The sequence below is a fragment of the Amblyomma americanum genome, chromosome 4 (genome assembly GCF_052857255.1).
Source record: "Amblyomma americanum isolate KBUSLIRL-KWMA chromosome 4, ASM5285725v1, whole genome shotgun sequence".
Taxonomy (NCBI): Eukaryota; Metazoa; Arthropoda; class Arachnida; order Ixodida; family Ixodidae; genus Amblyomma; species Amblyomma americanum.
Genome location: NC_135500.1, coordinates 18,188,722 through 18,203,567, shown reverse-complemented (window position 1 = coordinate 18,203,567; position 14,846 = coordinate 18,188,722). Strand labels below are relative to the sequence as shown.

General features: G+C 46.0%; 1 protein-coding gene across 1 annotated transcript in view; it reads left to right on the top strand.

The window, feature by feature from the left end:
* LOC144127747 (uncharacterized) overlaps positions 1-14,846 on the top strand; it is a 378,448-nt gene that overhangs the window by 232,330 nt on the left and 131,272 nt on the right. The window contains exon 8 of the mRNA XM_077660645.1: positions 12,584-12,697. Coding sequence (XP_077516771.1) covers positions 12,584-12,697 — 114 coding nt within the window. The remainder of the gene's footprint in view (positions 1-12,583; positions 12,698-14,846) is intronic.

The window sequence follows — 14,846 nt, the reverse complement described above, 5'->3', positions numbered from 1 at the left end:
CTTCGGAGGGACATACTCCGGGCCTAGGCACAGCAACTTTTACAAAGTAATGATTTAAGTAATCAGTAAGTACTTTTCCATTACGTTCTTGGCCATCGACGATTAAAGTATTCGGAACGGAGTTAATTTTTCGAACCACCAGGACACTGTTTATTATTTTCCATGCAGTGTGAAGGTGCTGCTGAGTTATTTTTGCAAATATCTGCTCATAGTACACAAAATTTCGCACATCTCAGCATAGCATTTAAGTTATTGCGAAACTTTTTAAACTCTCTAAGTATCGCTTCTATTCGGGTACATAAGAAAGAGTGGTGAAGTCGATTTTTAATTTAGTCATTTTAGATACTCTTTTGTTATCCGTGACTTAATAGTCTTTATTATAAAATGTTTAGCATAGATAAGTGCAAAGAGCTTAATAAAGTCGTTATAACCTTCGTTCCCGTCACCCTTGGACTTTACTGAAGAACAGTCTTGGGGTATGATTGTTTGTTTGAACAGTTCTAATCTGTTGTCTGAGATGTATTGTATAGCTAAAGGCTCATTTGGTTCAGCGGTTTCTACTGAACGGCTGCGATGTTTCATGAAAACCGGAGAATGATCGCTGACGTGAGACACAACTGTGCCAGCCCTGCAGATGATCGTGTCAAAGTTGGTTATCAGAAGATCGAGTGTCGCAATTGAAGAACATGTAATGCTAGTTGGCGAAACAATCACACCTGAGAAACAAAAAAAAAAAATTAGCTGCGCTTTGATATCGTGCACGGGAATGCTATGCTCTAAAATGTTAACGTTGCAGTCACTGTCATTGATCAGATTAAGGGTACTTTGTGAAGTGAATCAAAGTTTAGAAAATTTTCATAAAACACAAAGATGCGCACATGATTTCCATGCGGTGGGAGGTAAACAGCGGATATTATTTCATTTTTATTTTGCACCGTCAGAATTTCATAGTCATAACTAATCATGCCGAAATTAGGAAGACTTACATTTTTTTTCAAATCTGCAACATGTATAGCAATACCGACACCTCGCCATTTGAAAAGATTTAGAAAAAAATTTCTCATATCCGTCAATTTTGAACATTTTACAGTGGTGTTGATCTTTAACATGCACTGACATCGCACAGCACACGGGCGCCTTGGAGGCAGAACGCTGAGGCGCCCGCGTGCTGTGCGAAGTCAGTGCACGTTAAAGATCCCAGGTGGTCGAAATTTTTCCTGAGCCCTTCACTACAGCACCTCTTTCTTCCTTTCTTCTTTCTCTCCCTCCTTTGTCCCTTCCCTTACGGCGCGATTCAGGTGTCCAACGATATATGAGACAGATAATGCGCCATTTCCTTCCCCAAAAACCAATTATTATTTATATTATCATTAATATTATATCAAACTTACAAGGAAACTGGTGCAAGAGCACAGAAATGTCATCCTCTTTACAGCCAACCGAACATGCATTGATGTCCAGGACTTATTCGTAAAAAGGCCTCTGTAAATCGAGTTTAGACGGCAGTGTGAGTTCGTGATAGTCTATTTTATTTTCCCTTTGCTGTTGCAAGGCATGCTGATACACTATTTATTCGGGGCTCCTAGATGCAGCTGTGTAGTCAGGCTGGCTTGAGAATGTTTTATCGATGTCATTCTCAGCTAGCATCTGTACAGTCGGCATGCCATCAGCCTGACTTGCAAAAGTCTTGCCGTTGCTAGCCCACAATGACTTACACCCCTTTGCGTATTTTTTTGACAGTCTTGGCTAGAAGCTTCTTAAGTGTTGGAAAAAGATGCTCATCCACATAGATGGGCAACGAAATATCGAAAGCGATGTCTTTGTTCAATCAATCAATCAATCAATCAATCAATCAATCAATCAATCAATCAATCAATCAATCAACCAACCAATCAATCAATCAATCAATCAATCAACCAATCAATCAGTCAATCAATCGTTTTATTTTCATCACAAAATGATGAGGGTTGGTTCAGGCAAAAAGTGGAAACAACTTCCACTTGAAACAGCCTGAACCCCCCGTATACATGGCTTGCAGCGAGGGGGACACGTGTACAAAACAAGAAAAAAAGAAAAGAACACGAATAATATTTGCGTGCGAAATAAAGCGCAAAACATTTGGCACTTGAGATATACATTCTGGTAACTCAAGAAACATGTCAAGCAATGCGGTCACTAGATCTCAAAATATATCACAAACAGAAGTGCGTCAAGTGATTAATCTGCTGTCTCAGGCACAAACAACATAGATAACACTACAATCGTAAACATATGTCCCGGATGTCTTTCTGATTGCAGGTGTCAATACAGACGTTGTTCAAGATAAGCTTATTTAGCAGTACTGGAACATTATGGCCCAGCATTTGATCACCATATGTAGTGCATGAAAAAGGGACCCACCAAAATTCAGGATTTCGAAGAGTATATGTTAGATCATTTGGTTTTAGCGCACACATGTCTAGAAAGCTATCATGGATATGGTGAAGGGATTTTTTATACCTTGTGGCTAAGTAATATTCGCAGAGCTTTGGAATTTTGATGATACTGAGGCGGGTAAACAACTCGTCCCTGTGAGCTCGGTATTCATCATTTGCAATAGAACGAATTGCTTTCTTTTGCAGTCGAAAAAGTTTTTGGATATTTGTCTCCGTGGTACTACTGACCCAGACGAAAAAACAATAACTGAGATAGGGCAAAAACAGTGCATTGTACACTATGAGTTTGATTGACACTGGTAAACAGGAGCGATATTTTGCAAGAACACCCGTGCATTTTGAAAGTTTACATGAAACTGTCAATCTGAGCGTTCCAACTCAAATTTTCGTGAAAACTAACTCCTAGTGAGATGAGCCTTTTTCTGCTTTCCTAAGCAGGTTGTCTTGCTTAGCTCCTGAACGGAACTCATGGGAGCAGCGCACATAGCAACATGACTCAATCTTTTGTTTGCCCCGGAGGCTAGTCTGACGTTGGCACTGTACTGCTACCACCCTTCATCTTGCGGTGAATTGACGCCCAGAACCGTTCACGATACTGCCAGCATGCTTGGTCCCGGCAATCCAATCGACATTGCCTGCTACTACCGGCCTTCATCAACCGTGCTCCTTGCGGACAAGGCAGCATCACGGACAGCGACAGCGTCACTGGTCATGGATTTAAACGACCCCCGGAACACCTTCGCCTTCAGAGAGCATGGGAGCAGCGCACACAGCAGCATGGCTCACAACCTTCTTTTGTTTGCCCCGCAGGCTATGCTGGCGTTGGCACTGTACAGCTACCACCCTTCATCTTGCGATGAATTTACTCCCAGAACCGTTCACGATACTGCCATCATGCAAAAAAGTATGCAAAAAAGTATAGCAATCGTTGTCTAGTCCTGCTCCCATGCTCACAAACGTTTTGTGCACTTATGCGCGAATGTGCTGAAGTGTTATTGCTACTTCTTTCTGGTGATATTGAATGCAATCCTAGCCCCTCGAATCTCCGCTCTCAAACCGAGAACCAACCCGACCAATTATCGGCTATTACCGAGATGCTATTACCGAGATCGCGTACGCGTAAAGCACGGGCAAGCCGCCGTGCATCCTTGCTTCGTAATCAGCCCCGCTTTTTGGAGACCTGGCGGACCATGCGGCCCACCTAGACTTCCACCGTGCGAAGGCTGGCAAGGGTGGTGTCGGCCCTGCGCTGATAGTGTATGAAGAGGCCAAGGACGCGGATCTCCTTGGCCCCCCGGATCGGTCCCGAAGGGAGGCTGATGCGAAGCTAACTCGTGCCCCGAGAGGAGGGATCTACGTGCACAAATTCAGTTTTCGCTGGGGCGCACTGGAGTCCGCAGTAGGTCGCATAGTCGTCGACTAGGGTCGCCGATGCTTGCAAGCAGGGCTCCATGTGGCCCAGCCCAGCTTGCGTGGCCCAGATTGCAATATCATCCGCGTGCAGAGCGTGATGTATCCCGGGAAGAGAACACAATTTGCAGGGAAGATGAAGCATTGCCAAATTGAAGAGGAAGGGAGACGGCCGCGCCTTGAGGCCGTGTCCCGCACCTTGTATGCGTATGTAGGCTTGATGGTCAGTAAGAAAATGTCTTATGGAATGCTTTGAGGCCGCAGTTTGTGTGACTGTTGTGGTCTAGGATTACTTCGCGTTTGACTTTGTCGAATGCGCCTTTAAGATATACAGCCAAAACAACCTTGTCGATGTGGGGACATTCGAGAGGATCTGAGATGTCACGATGGAGCTGCAGAAGTGTATCCTGTGCTGACTTGTGACGGCGGCAACCGAACATGGTGAGCGAAAAAATGCTCTTCTTTTCGAGAAATTCGGAGAGTCTGTCGCGCACCATCGTCTCCATCAGCTTGCCGACACAAGACGTGAGCGAGATGGGGCGAAGGTTCCCCACATCAACAGGTTAACCGGCCTTCGGGATGAAGGTTTCGAGAGGCGACTTCCAGGCAAGAGAGAGAGAGAGGGGTCCCTCCGTCCCAGATGCTAATGATGTAATTGAGGAGTGCGGCGTAGGCTGCGCCGGGAAGGTTGGCCAAGAGCTTTGCCCTAACCTTGTCGCGCCCGCGTGCAGTGTCGCACTTCATCTTGTTTAAGGCCGCCCGGAGGTCGTGCAGCTGGAACGGGGTGTCCTGCACCGTGTTCTCTTCGCCTGCATACGAGCACGCGGCCAGCCGAGGGTCCTTGGTGGTGCACAGGTATCAGTCTGAGCTTGTGCGCTAGCCGGGTGGTCGTTCCTGTAAAGTTGTGGAAGGCCATACCTAAGTGGCGTTGCGTTTCCGTGCGTGTTTGTGTTGATCGATGAGAGCACTGAACCGGCGCCACGTGTTGCGGCCAGACATCTGGCGCGCAGCCGTTTGCACCGGTCCACCCAGTTACTGTCAGGTACCTGAGTAGCATATTCCACATTAATTTTAATGGAACCTGGGTTCTGCACAAACACAAAAATAGGTTAACAAGTAAAATCAGAGAAGCATATCATATTGACAAAAACCATGACTCCTGCGTAAGGGCCCCTTCTGTACGTGGTATGATTGTGAACTAAAATATCTGGCTTCATATGATTGAACTATCAATATGTATTTTGCTGTTGCGCATGCGCTCCTGATTGTGAAAAGAATATATTTTTGTTTCTTTCTAATAAACCGCAGTTGTTAATCAGCGGTAGTTCTGTTTGCTTCCTATATCCGTTGTCTCAGCGCTGTCATTCATAGCCAATATGTATCAACCTGCTCAACCCGCCGTCTTATACCCCTGTCACACGGGCACTTTCGATCCTCATTGAGTCAATGCTCATCGAACTCAATGCAGACCGACGGTTGTCACACGGCCACTTTCAAGCGCAACCGAGTTCGATCCTGCTTGACTCGATGCTGATTCCTCAAGAGTGCTTGAGGCTCCAAGCACAATCGAAAGCACTCTCGCTCTCATGAAGCTATCAAAATAATCACTAATTAACAGAACAAAACCACAATTTTTGCTCTTGTAATTGATTAAAATGCAGGACAGAACATTTTCAGGTACTATGCGTGCTTATATGCAAACATGTTTGAAAGTAATCTCCACACCACGCTCCAAGCTTCGTCGGCAGTGTAAACAAAGATGGCGCCCTCCTGCTCGCCGGCGCGCTAACTGTTGAGCGAGCGCGAGACAGCCGCTCTCATCGACTGCTGGCAGGACCGCCTAAATGATTTGCGGCGCCAGGAGAGGAACGCCGCAGTGTATGCGGAAATCGCGGAGGCGTTGCGGGCCCTCGGGTTCGATCACACAGCAGCAGAGGTGCGCTACAAGGTAAGAAATTCGACGCAGATGTACCGGTAAGTAAGCATTTTTAGACGGCGTCCGTCTTCGCAGGCATTGACTTTCTCACCTGCAGCTGTTCTGCTTCGTTGCTTTGAATTCACGCTTCACAAGATGTCATTGCACTATAGCTGCATTCGATTCAGTGCTGGTTCACGGCACCAATCCTGAAAAAGTGTTGCCAGCGCGGTGCTTAACCAGTTATGTGGTGCAGGTTCGGCGGGTCAGCAGCGACAATTTTCAACCGAGCGCGTGCAGGCAGGTTTTGTCGTCTGCTCACCGTGGAGGTGTTGAGTTCTCGCGTGTATTTTTTGTGTGCGCTCGATTTCGTGCCTAAGGAGATTTGAGTCGGCCATGGTAGACAGTGCCTATATCGCATAGTTTTTTGTTATGGAGTAGTTCTACTCTTCGCACAGTGAATACGAGGAAACCGATTCCGTGCTGTCTTTTGCCGCAACTCACTCTTGGACCGACGGCAGTCGAATTCCGAAGTGTTACAAAAGCATGGTTGCAAGCTGTTTCAATTACGAGTTCGCGATGCTCTTCAGACAATGAGAGAGACGTTCGAGGAACTTTCGGCGCGCTTCAAGGCACCTGCATATTTTCCGACGGCTAGGGGAGGGTGCCCGCAAATCACCGCCGAGAACCCGCCTTGCTCATTTAGCTATTTATAAGCAGTGATAAAAAAAAAAGTCATTTGGCAGCACCAGACGGCTTCCCCGCTGCTTAGCGCTAGCGTGCAATTTTGATTCGTTACGTCTCCATCCATTTCAAGCCTGGCGTCTGAATGTAAAATCTGGTAGGCTTGTTTCTGTTTAATATGCACCTAACGAAGGGCTTTTCTTTTCTCTTTTAAATGCACACTGCTCTGCTTTTCAGCAATTATGTAAACTTGCGCAACTTTCCATCCTTTTAGGGATTTCAACAAAAACGGAACAACCACAGGCTCGGGCGCCATCCAATGGCCCCATTACGTTTGCATGTATTCTTTCTTACCAATGAACGACCCCTCACTCGTTCAAGAAACCCGCTGCTCTGGGAGAGCCACTATAGATGAGGTATGTGGATCAGATTTGAGATTGGCAATGCACTTTCCAGAAATGTTGTGCTCTATCATTTCCTCACCTTTTCATTTACATCACCGAGAACTTTGAAAAATGGCCTTTATTGGAGTAGCTATGATGTTGTGGTCATGAGATATGTGGCGCACTGCAATACTAAATAAACGTGTCAAGGTGACATCACATACAAAATGCAAACAGCTTGACATTTGCAGTCTGTCGTTTAGCACTGCTGCACGTTGCCTAGCACACAGCATGTGCTAGGTTGCATTTGAACCATAGTGACGTTTATTTCTAGTTCCATCATCTGAACGACATATTTTTTAGTGCTGTCATCCTGTCCTTTAGTGCTACAAACCATCACATAATTCAAAGCATCAACCACCTTATGTTTCAAGTGCGGTCATGATGTCAACAGAATCAGCCATAGGTGTCACCTAAGGGCATTTGCTCAGGCAGTAAGTTAAGAAAACAAGACCTTGGAAGAAACATTGCCAATGTATTTCGAAAGCCTGATTAAAAGTCAACTTCTATATACTAGATGGCAAAAGAATATAAGTGGGCCAGAAACAAAATCCGTCTGATATCACTGCTTCAGTTCACAGCTAGCCACTGGAGACATCCTTGTTTCACATACGCTTGATCCCACACTTCTCGCCTGTCTATGGACCAAAGACATTGACAGGCAAACATCATAAATTTTCATGCAGATCATTCTTGGCATGGTGGTGGGCGCCGACACCGGGACCGCCGAGGACGGCAGCCCTGTACTGGAAAATTTACAGGAGCCCGAATGTCGGGCCGGAGGTTTTGCAGCCGAGTCGGCGGCCATTGAAGACGGAGGAGCTGAGGGGCAGGCAGGCATCCGCGAGCAGCAAAATCCCAGAAAAAGACTGCGGACTGCTTCGTCTGACTTTAGGCAAGCTTTGCTCACGGAGCAGAGGATGCTGCGTGAGAGCTTTGAAGCGTGCCGCAGCAGAAAAATGGAGATGAGACAGCGGCACTTGACGCTGCAAGAGAAAATGGTAAATGCCATAACAAGGTTTCTTGAATCAAGTTAAGAATTTTTATAATTTTTTTTCACAGTTGTATGTTTCTATTTTGTCGGTTTTTACTTTGTCTATGGGTTTTTTTGTGTTAGTTTTCACACTCGTCGGATTTCTTAATGTCTTGCCCCTGCTTTCATATCAGCAAGTGCCTGCGCGATGTTGAGCAGCAATTTGTGATATTGATGGCAGTGTTAACCACATGCAATATGGAATCATCTGATTTGACTGCAGATTTTGTTTCTTTTCTTTTTCGTGCGCATTGTTCCCATTGGTTTCAGCGCCTGCGCAATGTTGCGCGGTGATATGTGGTACTGAAGGCTGTGTTAACTATGTGCAATATGACATTATCTAATGCGACTCCTTCAGATTTTACTTACTGTTTTGTTTTCCTTTCTTGCTGTTGAGGTTTTGCAGCCGAGTCGGCGGCCATTGAAGACGGAGGAGCTGAGGGGCAGGCAGGCATCCGCGAGCAGCAAAATCCCAGAAAAAGACTGCGGACTGCTTCGTCTGACTTTAGGCAAGCTTTGCTCACGGAGCAGAGGATGCTGCGTGAGAGCTTTGAAGCGTGCCGCAGCAGAAAAATGGAGATGAGACAGCGGCACTTGACGCTGCAAGAGAAAATGGTAAATGCCATAACAAGGTTTCTTGAATCAAGTTAAGAATTTTTATAATTTTTTTTCACAGTTGTATGTTTCTATTTTGTCGGTTTTTACTTTGTCTATGGGTTTTTTTGTGTTAGTTTTCACACTCGTCGGATTTCTTAATGTCTTGCCCCTGCTTTCATATCAGCAAGTGCCTGCGCGATGTTGAGCAGCAATTTGTGATATTGATGGCAGTGTTAACCACATGCAATATGGAATCATCTGATTTGACTGCAGATTTTGTTTCTTTTCTTTTTCGTGCGCATTGTTCCCATTGGTTTCAGCGCCTGCGCAATGTTGCGCGGTGATATGTGGTACTGAAGGCTGTGTTAACTATGTGCAATATGACATTATCTAATGCGACTCCTTCAGATTTTACTTACTGTTTTGTTTTCCTTTCTTGCTGTTGAGGTTTTGCAGCCGAGTCGGCGGCCATTGAAGACGGAGGAGCTGAGGGGCAGGCAGGCATCCGCGAGCAGCAAAATCCCAGAAAAAGACTGCGGACTGCTTCGTCTGACTTTAGGCAAGCTTTGCTCACGGAGCAGAGGATGCTGCGTGAGAGCTTTGAAGCGTGCCGCAGCAGAAAAATGGAGATGAGACAGCGGCACTTGACGCTGCAAGAGAAAATGGTAAATGCCATAACAAGGTTTCTTGAATCAAGTTAAGAATTTTTATAATTTTTTTTCACAGTTGTATGTTTCTATTTTGTCGGTTTTTACTTTGTCTATGGGTTTTTTTGTGTTAGTTTTCACACTCGTCGGATTTCTTAATGTCTTGCCCCTGCTTTCATATCAGCAAGTGCCTGCGCGATGTTGAGCAGCAATTTGTGATATTGATGGCAGTGTTAACCACATGCAATATGGAATCATCTGATTTGACTGCAGATTTTGTTTCTTTTCTTTTTCGTGCGCATTGTTCCCATTGGTTTCAGCGCCTGCGCAATGTTGCGCGGTGATATGTGGTACTGAAGGCTGTGTTAACTATGTGCAATATGACATTATCTAATGCGACTCCTTCAGATTTTACTTACTGTTTTGTTTTCCTTTCTTGCTGTTGTGCATTTGTTGCACTTGTTTCAGTGCGTGCGGGATGTTGCGCAGCAATTTGTGATATTGAAGGCAGTGTTAACCACATGCAATATGACATCATCTGATGTGAGCCCAGGTTTTGTCTCTTCGTTTTCGTGCACATTTTTTGCATTTTTTCCAGGGCCTGCGCAATGTGACGCGGGGATTTGTGGTACCCAAGGCTGTGTTAACTATGTGCAATATGACGTTTTCTAATGTTACTCCTTATGATTTTATCTATTGTTTAGCATTTTTTGCGCTTTTTGCAGTACCTGAGTGGTTTGCAATTATCCTGGCTATGTCAACCACATGCAGTGTGACATCTGAGGTTACTCCTTTCGATTTTGACTTTTGTTGTTTTTCTTCCTTGCTGTTTTATGCTTTTTGCGCCTGTTCCAGTACCTGAGCAATATTTCGCGGCAGTGTGTGATATTTTTCGGTTGATATATTCTGTAGCAACAAAGCATTGTGGGCGTGTTGTTATTTCATGGTCAAACAACAGGACCAGCGTACAGACTAATGACAAAATAAAGCTAGCCAGTGTCTTTTTTGTCTTGTCTTCGCATCTTTTTGATTTGGTTCGTCGAATGTGATATCTACATTTTTTTGTAAAGTGTTGGCTGCGAAGCCTATAAAGAGGTGTAACTTTTCAAATTTTGTGTGCGTCTCCTGTGCGTTCCATTATCTTTTCACGCAGTTTCTTAAAGTGAATGGATTGCACCAACTAGCCAGCCAGCAAACACGGTTATTGTAAATGGATAGCACAGTTTACCTCAGTTCTGTGCTCGCTGCTTGTAGTTTTCTAGGATTGCAACTCGTACTGCAGCACCAGTTGCGGTTTGATAGTCTGTGACTCTCTGTGGCTGGTGATACAGGGCCTCGGAAACTTGTGAATCAGAGGTACAGTATTACATGACGTGGTCGCCAAACGCTTCACATATGTTGTTCAGCGTAACGCAGGCGCGGATCACCAGTGGAACTGTATCTATGCTGCACTCCATCCTCTTCATGCAGAACCTGAATCTTGCCTTCAGTCTGCCAAACGCTTTCTCGACTACCCTTCTAGCCTTCGACAAGTGGTAGTTTAACGTTTTCATGTCGGCATCCAAGTGGGCGCTGTGGCTGAAGGGTTTGATCAAGTGGGATGTGAGGGGAAACGCTTGGTCACAGATTATTAGTGGAGGCACAGCTGTTCCACTGATGCCTACAGCTGGAGCCTGAAACGTTGGCCCTTCAATAAACTCTGCCATCTGGGAGCGTTGGTAGATGTAGGCATCGTGGCAGCGCCCTGGTGATCCAACGTTCACGTACCGAAAGCGCGTACCGGTGGTCTACCAAGGTGTGCAGCCCGATGCTGTGCCTGTGAAAAAAAAAAACAGCATTAAAGGAATTCTTCACAAATTATGGAAATGCACAATGACTTGTGAACTGAAGACTTTTGCATTAGCAAATTCGTATTGCTGCAATGCTGCCTTTATGGCTGCAACATGTAAGCTCTACATAAGCCAAATATGAGATAACTCACCAGCCTTTATAGTTGTAGTAGTCCGGTGCGCTTTCCTTGGGCGGCGACACGGGGAAATGGCAACCGTCGAGTGCCCCTATCACTTTTCGGAAATCGCAAACGGCACTGAACTGTCTAATGTGGTCGCCCATTGCGTCTGGAGAGGGCATGTTTATCCACTTGTCCTCGAGTAGGCACACTACGGCGTCACAAAACTCCCGATAGATGGTGTTCACGGTAGATCGCCCCAGGCCGAAAAGATTGGCCACAGACCTATCCTCTGCCGCGGAACACAGCTTGTACATCGCCACTGCAACGCGCTTCTCGACAGAGATGGCCAACCGCATATTGGGATCGACGCGCTGCAGCAGAGGCCGGCAAGCTTCGACTATATACCGGAACGTCGAAGGAGTCACATGGAAGCCCTGTTTAAAGAACCGCTCTCCGAGGTGGGGGAGAGTGTCCTCGAACCAGCGTTCGTTTCGACTGTACATCCACCTTTCCCGCTGGAGTGTACCATCGCACGCAACCGCAGCTGCGATACACAACCCGTTCACAAAAAGGAGCCGCCTTTTCACACCGTTGTCTGACTTTTAGTCACCTCAATCCCGACTTCGAGGTCAGCAGCCGCCACCACCATAAGAGCAATCTCACGCTTCCTTTCTAAACTCATAATAATTTACACAGCTGTGACAACAGAGCTTTTGGTTTTGGCGCCAACCGCTATCACGTCTGGCTACGGATTTGGCTGCCGCTGCCCCCGACTGCACAGTGTTGCCGGACATCACCATGTTATGGCTGTCGGCGGAACATTTGGCGCCCCCTAACACACATGAGGGAAACTTCGCAATGAGCATTGAAAATGCTCGTGTAGCACCGGATGTTTCGAGTGTGCTCGAAAATCTCGATGCAGATCAAGTTCAATGAGGATCGAAAGTGCCCGTGTGACAGGGGTGTTACTCTTCTTGTGGCTGTGAGCTTGGCTGACCCCAGTCGCGCCTCTCTGGCTGCTTTGCTTGCGGTGATGAGGAATAGAGGGAGTTCTTCCTTTTTTTGGGTATGTGAGAAGAAATATTAGGCAAAAAGAAAACTTTTATGTAATTGTGGGGACTTGTATGAGCCAAAAGTTTGTTGCTCTTCTCACAATTGGCAGCATTTTCGCGGTAAAAGGACACGAAATGTAGAATTTGGGGACTAGTTGATGGAACTTGCGGATACGGTAAGGAACATCGCCGGGCACTTGTACCACATCTTGTTCGGATTTACGCTTTTTGGTTTATATGAATCGCAACATACCCTAGCTTTCGCCCTGTCCTCTAAAAATCGCCATCTATTAAGACAAAGCACCACATAATCTATTGTTCCCGAAAAGAATCTCCATATGCTCACGTTTATAGTAAATTATTGGTAGTAGTTGAACAGTTTTTTCCTTGCGAAACCAGTACATGGCCCAATGCAGGTGGAACCGCGAGCGAGGAAACCGACGTAGGCGGGACTACCGCCAGCACCGCCAAGGCGACCACTGTCGCCACCACCACCAAGGCGACTACGACCACAACCACGACGAGAACGCGTAAGCAGTTCTGCACATTCCGGTCCTGTCCTGCATGCAATGTTTAAAGCCACATGGAAGATTCTGTGCTGCTTTTGGCTTCACGTAAAGCAAATTCCATGGTTCCTTATCGCTCTGCTGATACTAGCTGGGCCTAAAGAGATGCATTTATCGAGGATAGAATTTGATTTTAAATGGATCATATTTTTCTCAACAGTCGACTCATGTTCCGCGGAAACGTTTCAAGCGCCGACAATAAAAAGAGTTAAGGCTCCCTTAGTGGGGCCGAAACACCACCACATAGCGTTAAGCAAAGTCGAAAGTTGGGCGAGTTGAATCAAGTTCATGATGAAAAAAAGAAACACGAGCGACAGAAAGGGAACGACGCACAAAAGCACTACTCTTGTCTTGCAGCGCTTGTGTGCGTCATTTCCTTTCCGTCTCTCATGTTCCTTTGCGCTATTGTTTCATCATGAATGAGATAGCGTCTCCGCCCCAATCGAGATCTATTCCATGACAGGAGGGGCACATCGCTTAAGTTGTATCGTCTGTTCATTAGAGAGGTGGCGCCGGCTGCGTCAAGTAGAACGCTACGCGGTCGTAAAAAAAAAACGAAAGTACGAGGCTACATATCAATGCGCGAGCATTAGAGGGGACATGCCGCGGAGAAAAGTGAAGCCCTAGGAGTGAAGCCCTCCCTGCCTAGCGGATTGCGAGCAAACAGCCTTGAGGCTGTAGTGGACATAGTCAGGCTGATGATGACCGCAATTGCAGAAGTTTCAAGCGAGCACCAACCAACACTCTATGCCTGAAATGACGTCAGCCTTCAAGGTGCTTTTTTATATTTTGTTTGGCCAATATCGCAGGCTTATAAAATTCTGGCCCAGCGCGGAATACATATAAACAGGAGGGCAGAGTTCAAATTCCCGCTAGAACAAATGGTAAGGAAAGGCAAAACAATTCCTGTGTATATCACACACAGCGGCAAAGAAAAGTAGACAACGTTATAATAGAAATAAATCACAGGTAAATGATCTAAAGCACTTTGAAGTGCCGTGCAAGAGCCTTTTTTCTATGAAACTCTAACATGTCAATCATACAGGTTTTCTCATTTTTCTTGAAAAATGTGTGAAACATGTTAGCAGTGTGTGCGAGCTGCTGTTGGGACAATGCTGTGAATGCGGTGATTACGAGTGTCGCGCATATATAAAGGCTGCACGTTGAGAGTTGGCAAATCATCTACATGTCTTGCGGTGACTGGTTAGCAGAGTTCGGTGTTTGTTCACCTCTTCTGGGATCAGGGAGTTCAAGAGCCTTATGTAAAAATACTGGATGGTATATAGAGCGGGTGCACAGCCACGATAACCCTCCAGAAAATGAGCAATGAAATTCCAATGAGAAAGGGTGTCAGAGAGGCAGAGGGGCAGAGACGACCTCGCATATGCTATTCACCGCCTGTTTACTGAAGGTATTTGGAAACGTGGATTAGTAACATTTGGTGATAAGAGCCAATGAAGAATGCCTAGGTAACCTGCGATTCGCTGATGACATCGAATTAGGCCGAGCAGAACGGTAAGAATAAAAATTAACAGGCAGAATGCCAAAGTAATCATCAACAGCTTGGTAAGGGAACAGCAGTTCACAATTGGTAGAGAGCTGATGGAAGTGGTAAGGGAATATTCCTGCTTAGAGCAGGTAGTGACCGCAGATCCAAACCACGAGAGCGAAATAACTAGACGAATAAGATTGGGGTGCAGCGCATTTGGAACGTTCTCTCACAACATCAATGGCAGTTTGCCAATATCCCTCAAGAGAAAAGTGTACAACAGCTGTATCTTACCAGTGCTCAACTACGGGGCAGAAGTGTGGAGGCTTACGAAAAGGTTCAACTTAAGGACAACGTAGCAAAATAACTCTACTGAAAAAATGTGTATAGGTTTGAATGGGTTCAGAAACCGGGATTATTAAACAGGACCTATATCCTAGATTATTCGGGGGTCAGGATTGTGGTCTCCGAATTGAACGGGCCCCTGAATTGAATGGGGCTTCCGAAATGAACGGGGCGCCCGAATTGAACGGGGCCACATTGTTTATCGGGGACCTAGGATTATTCAGAGCCTCGGGGCTATTCGGAGCATCTGTGTGGGACTCTTCTAGGAGTTGCGACTCG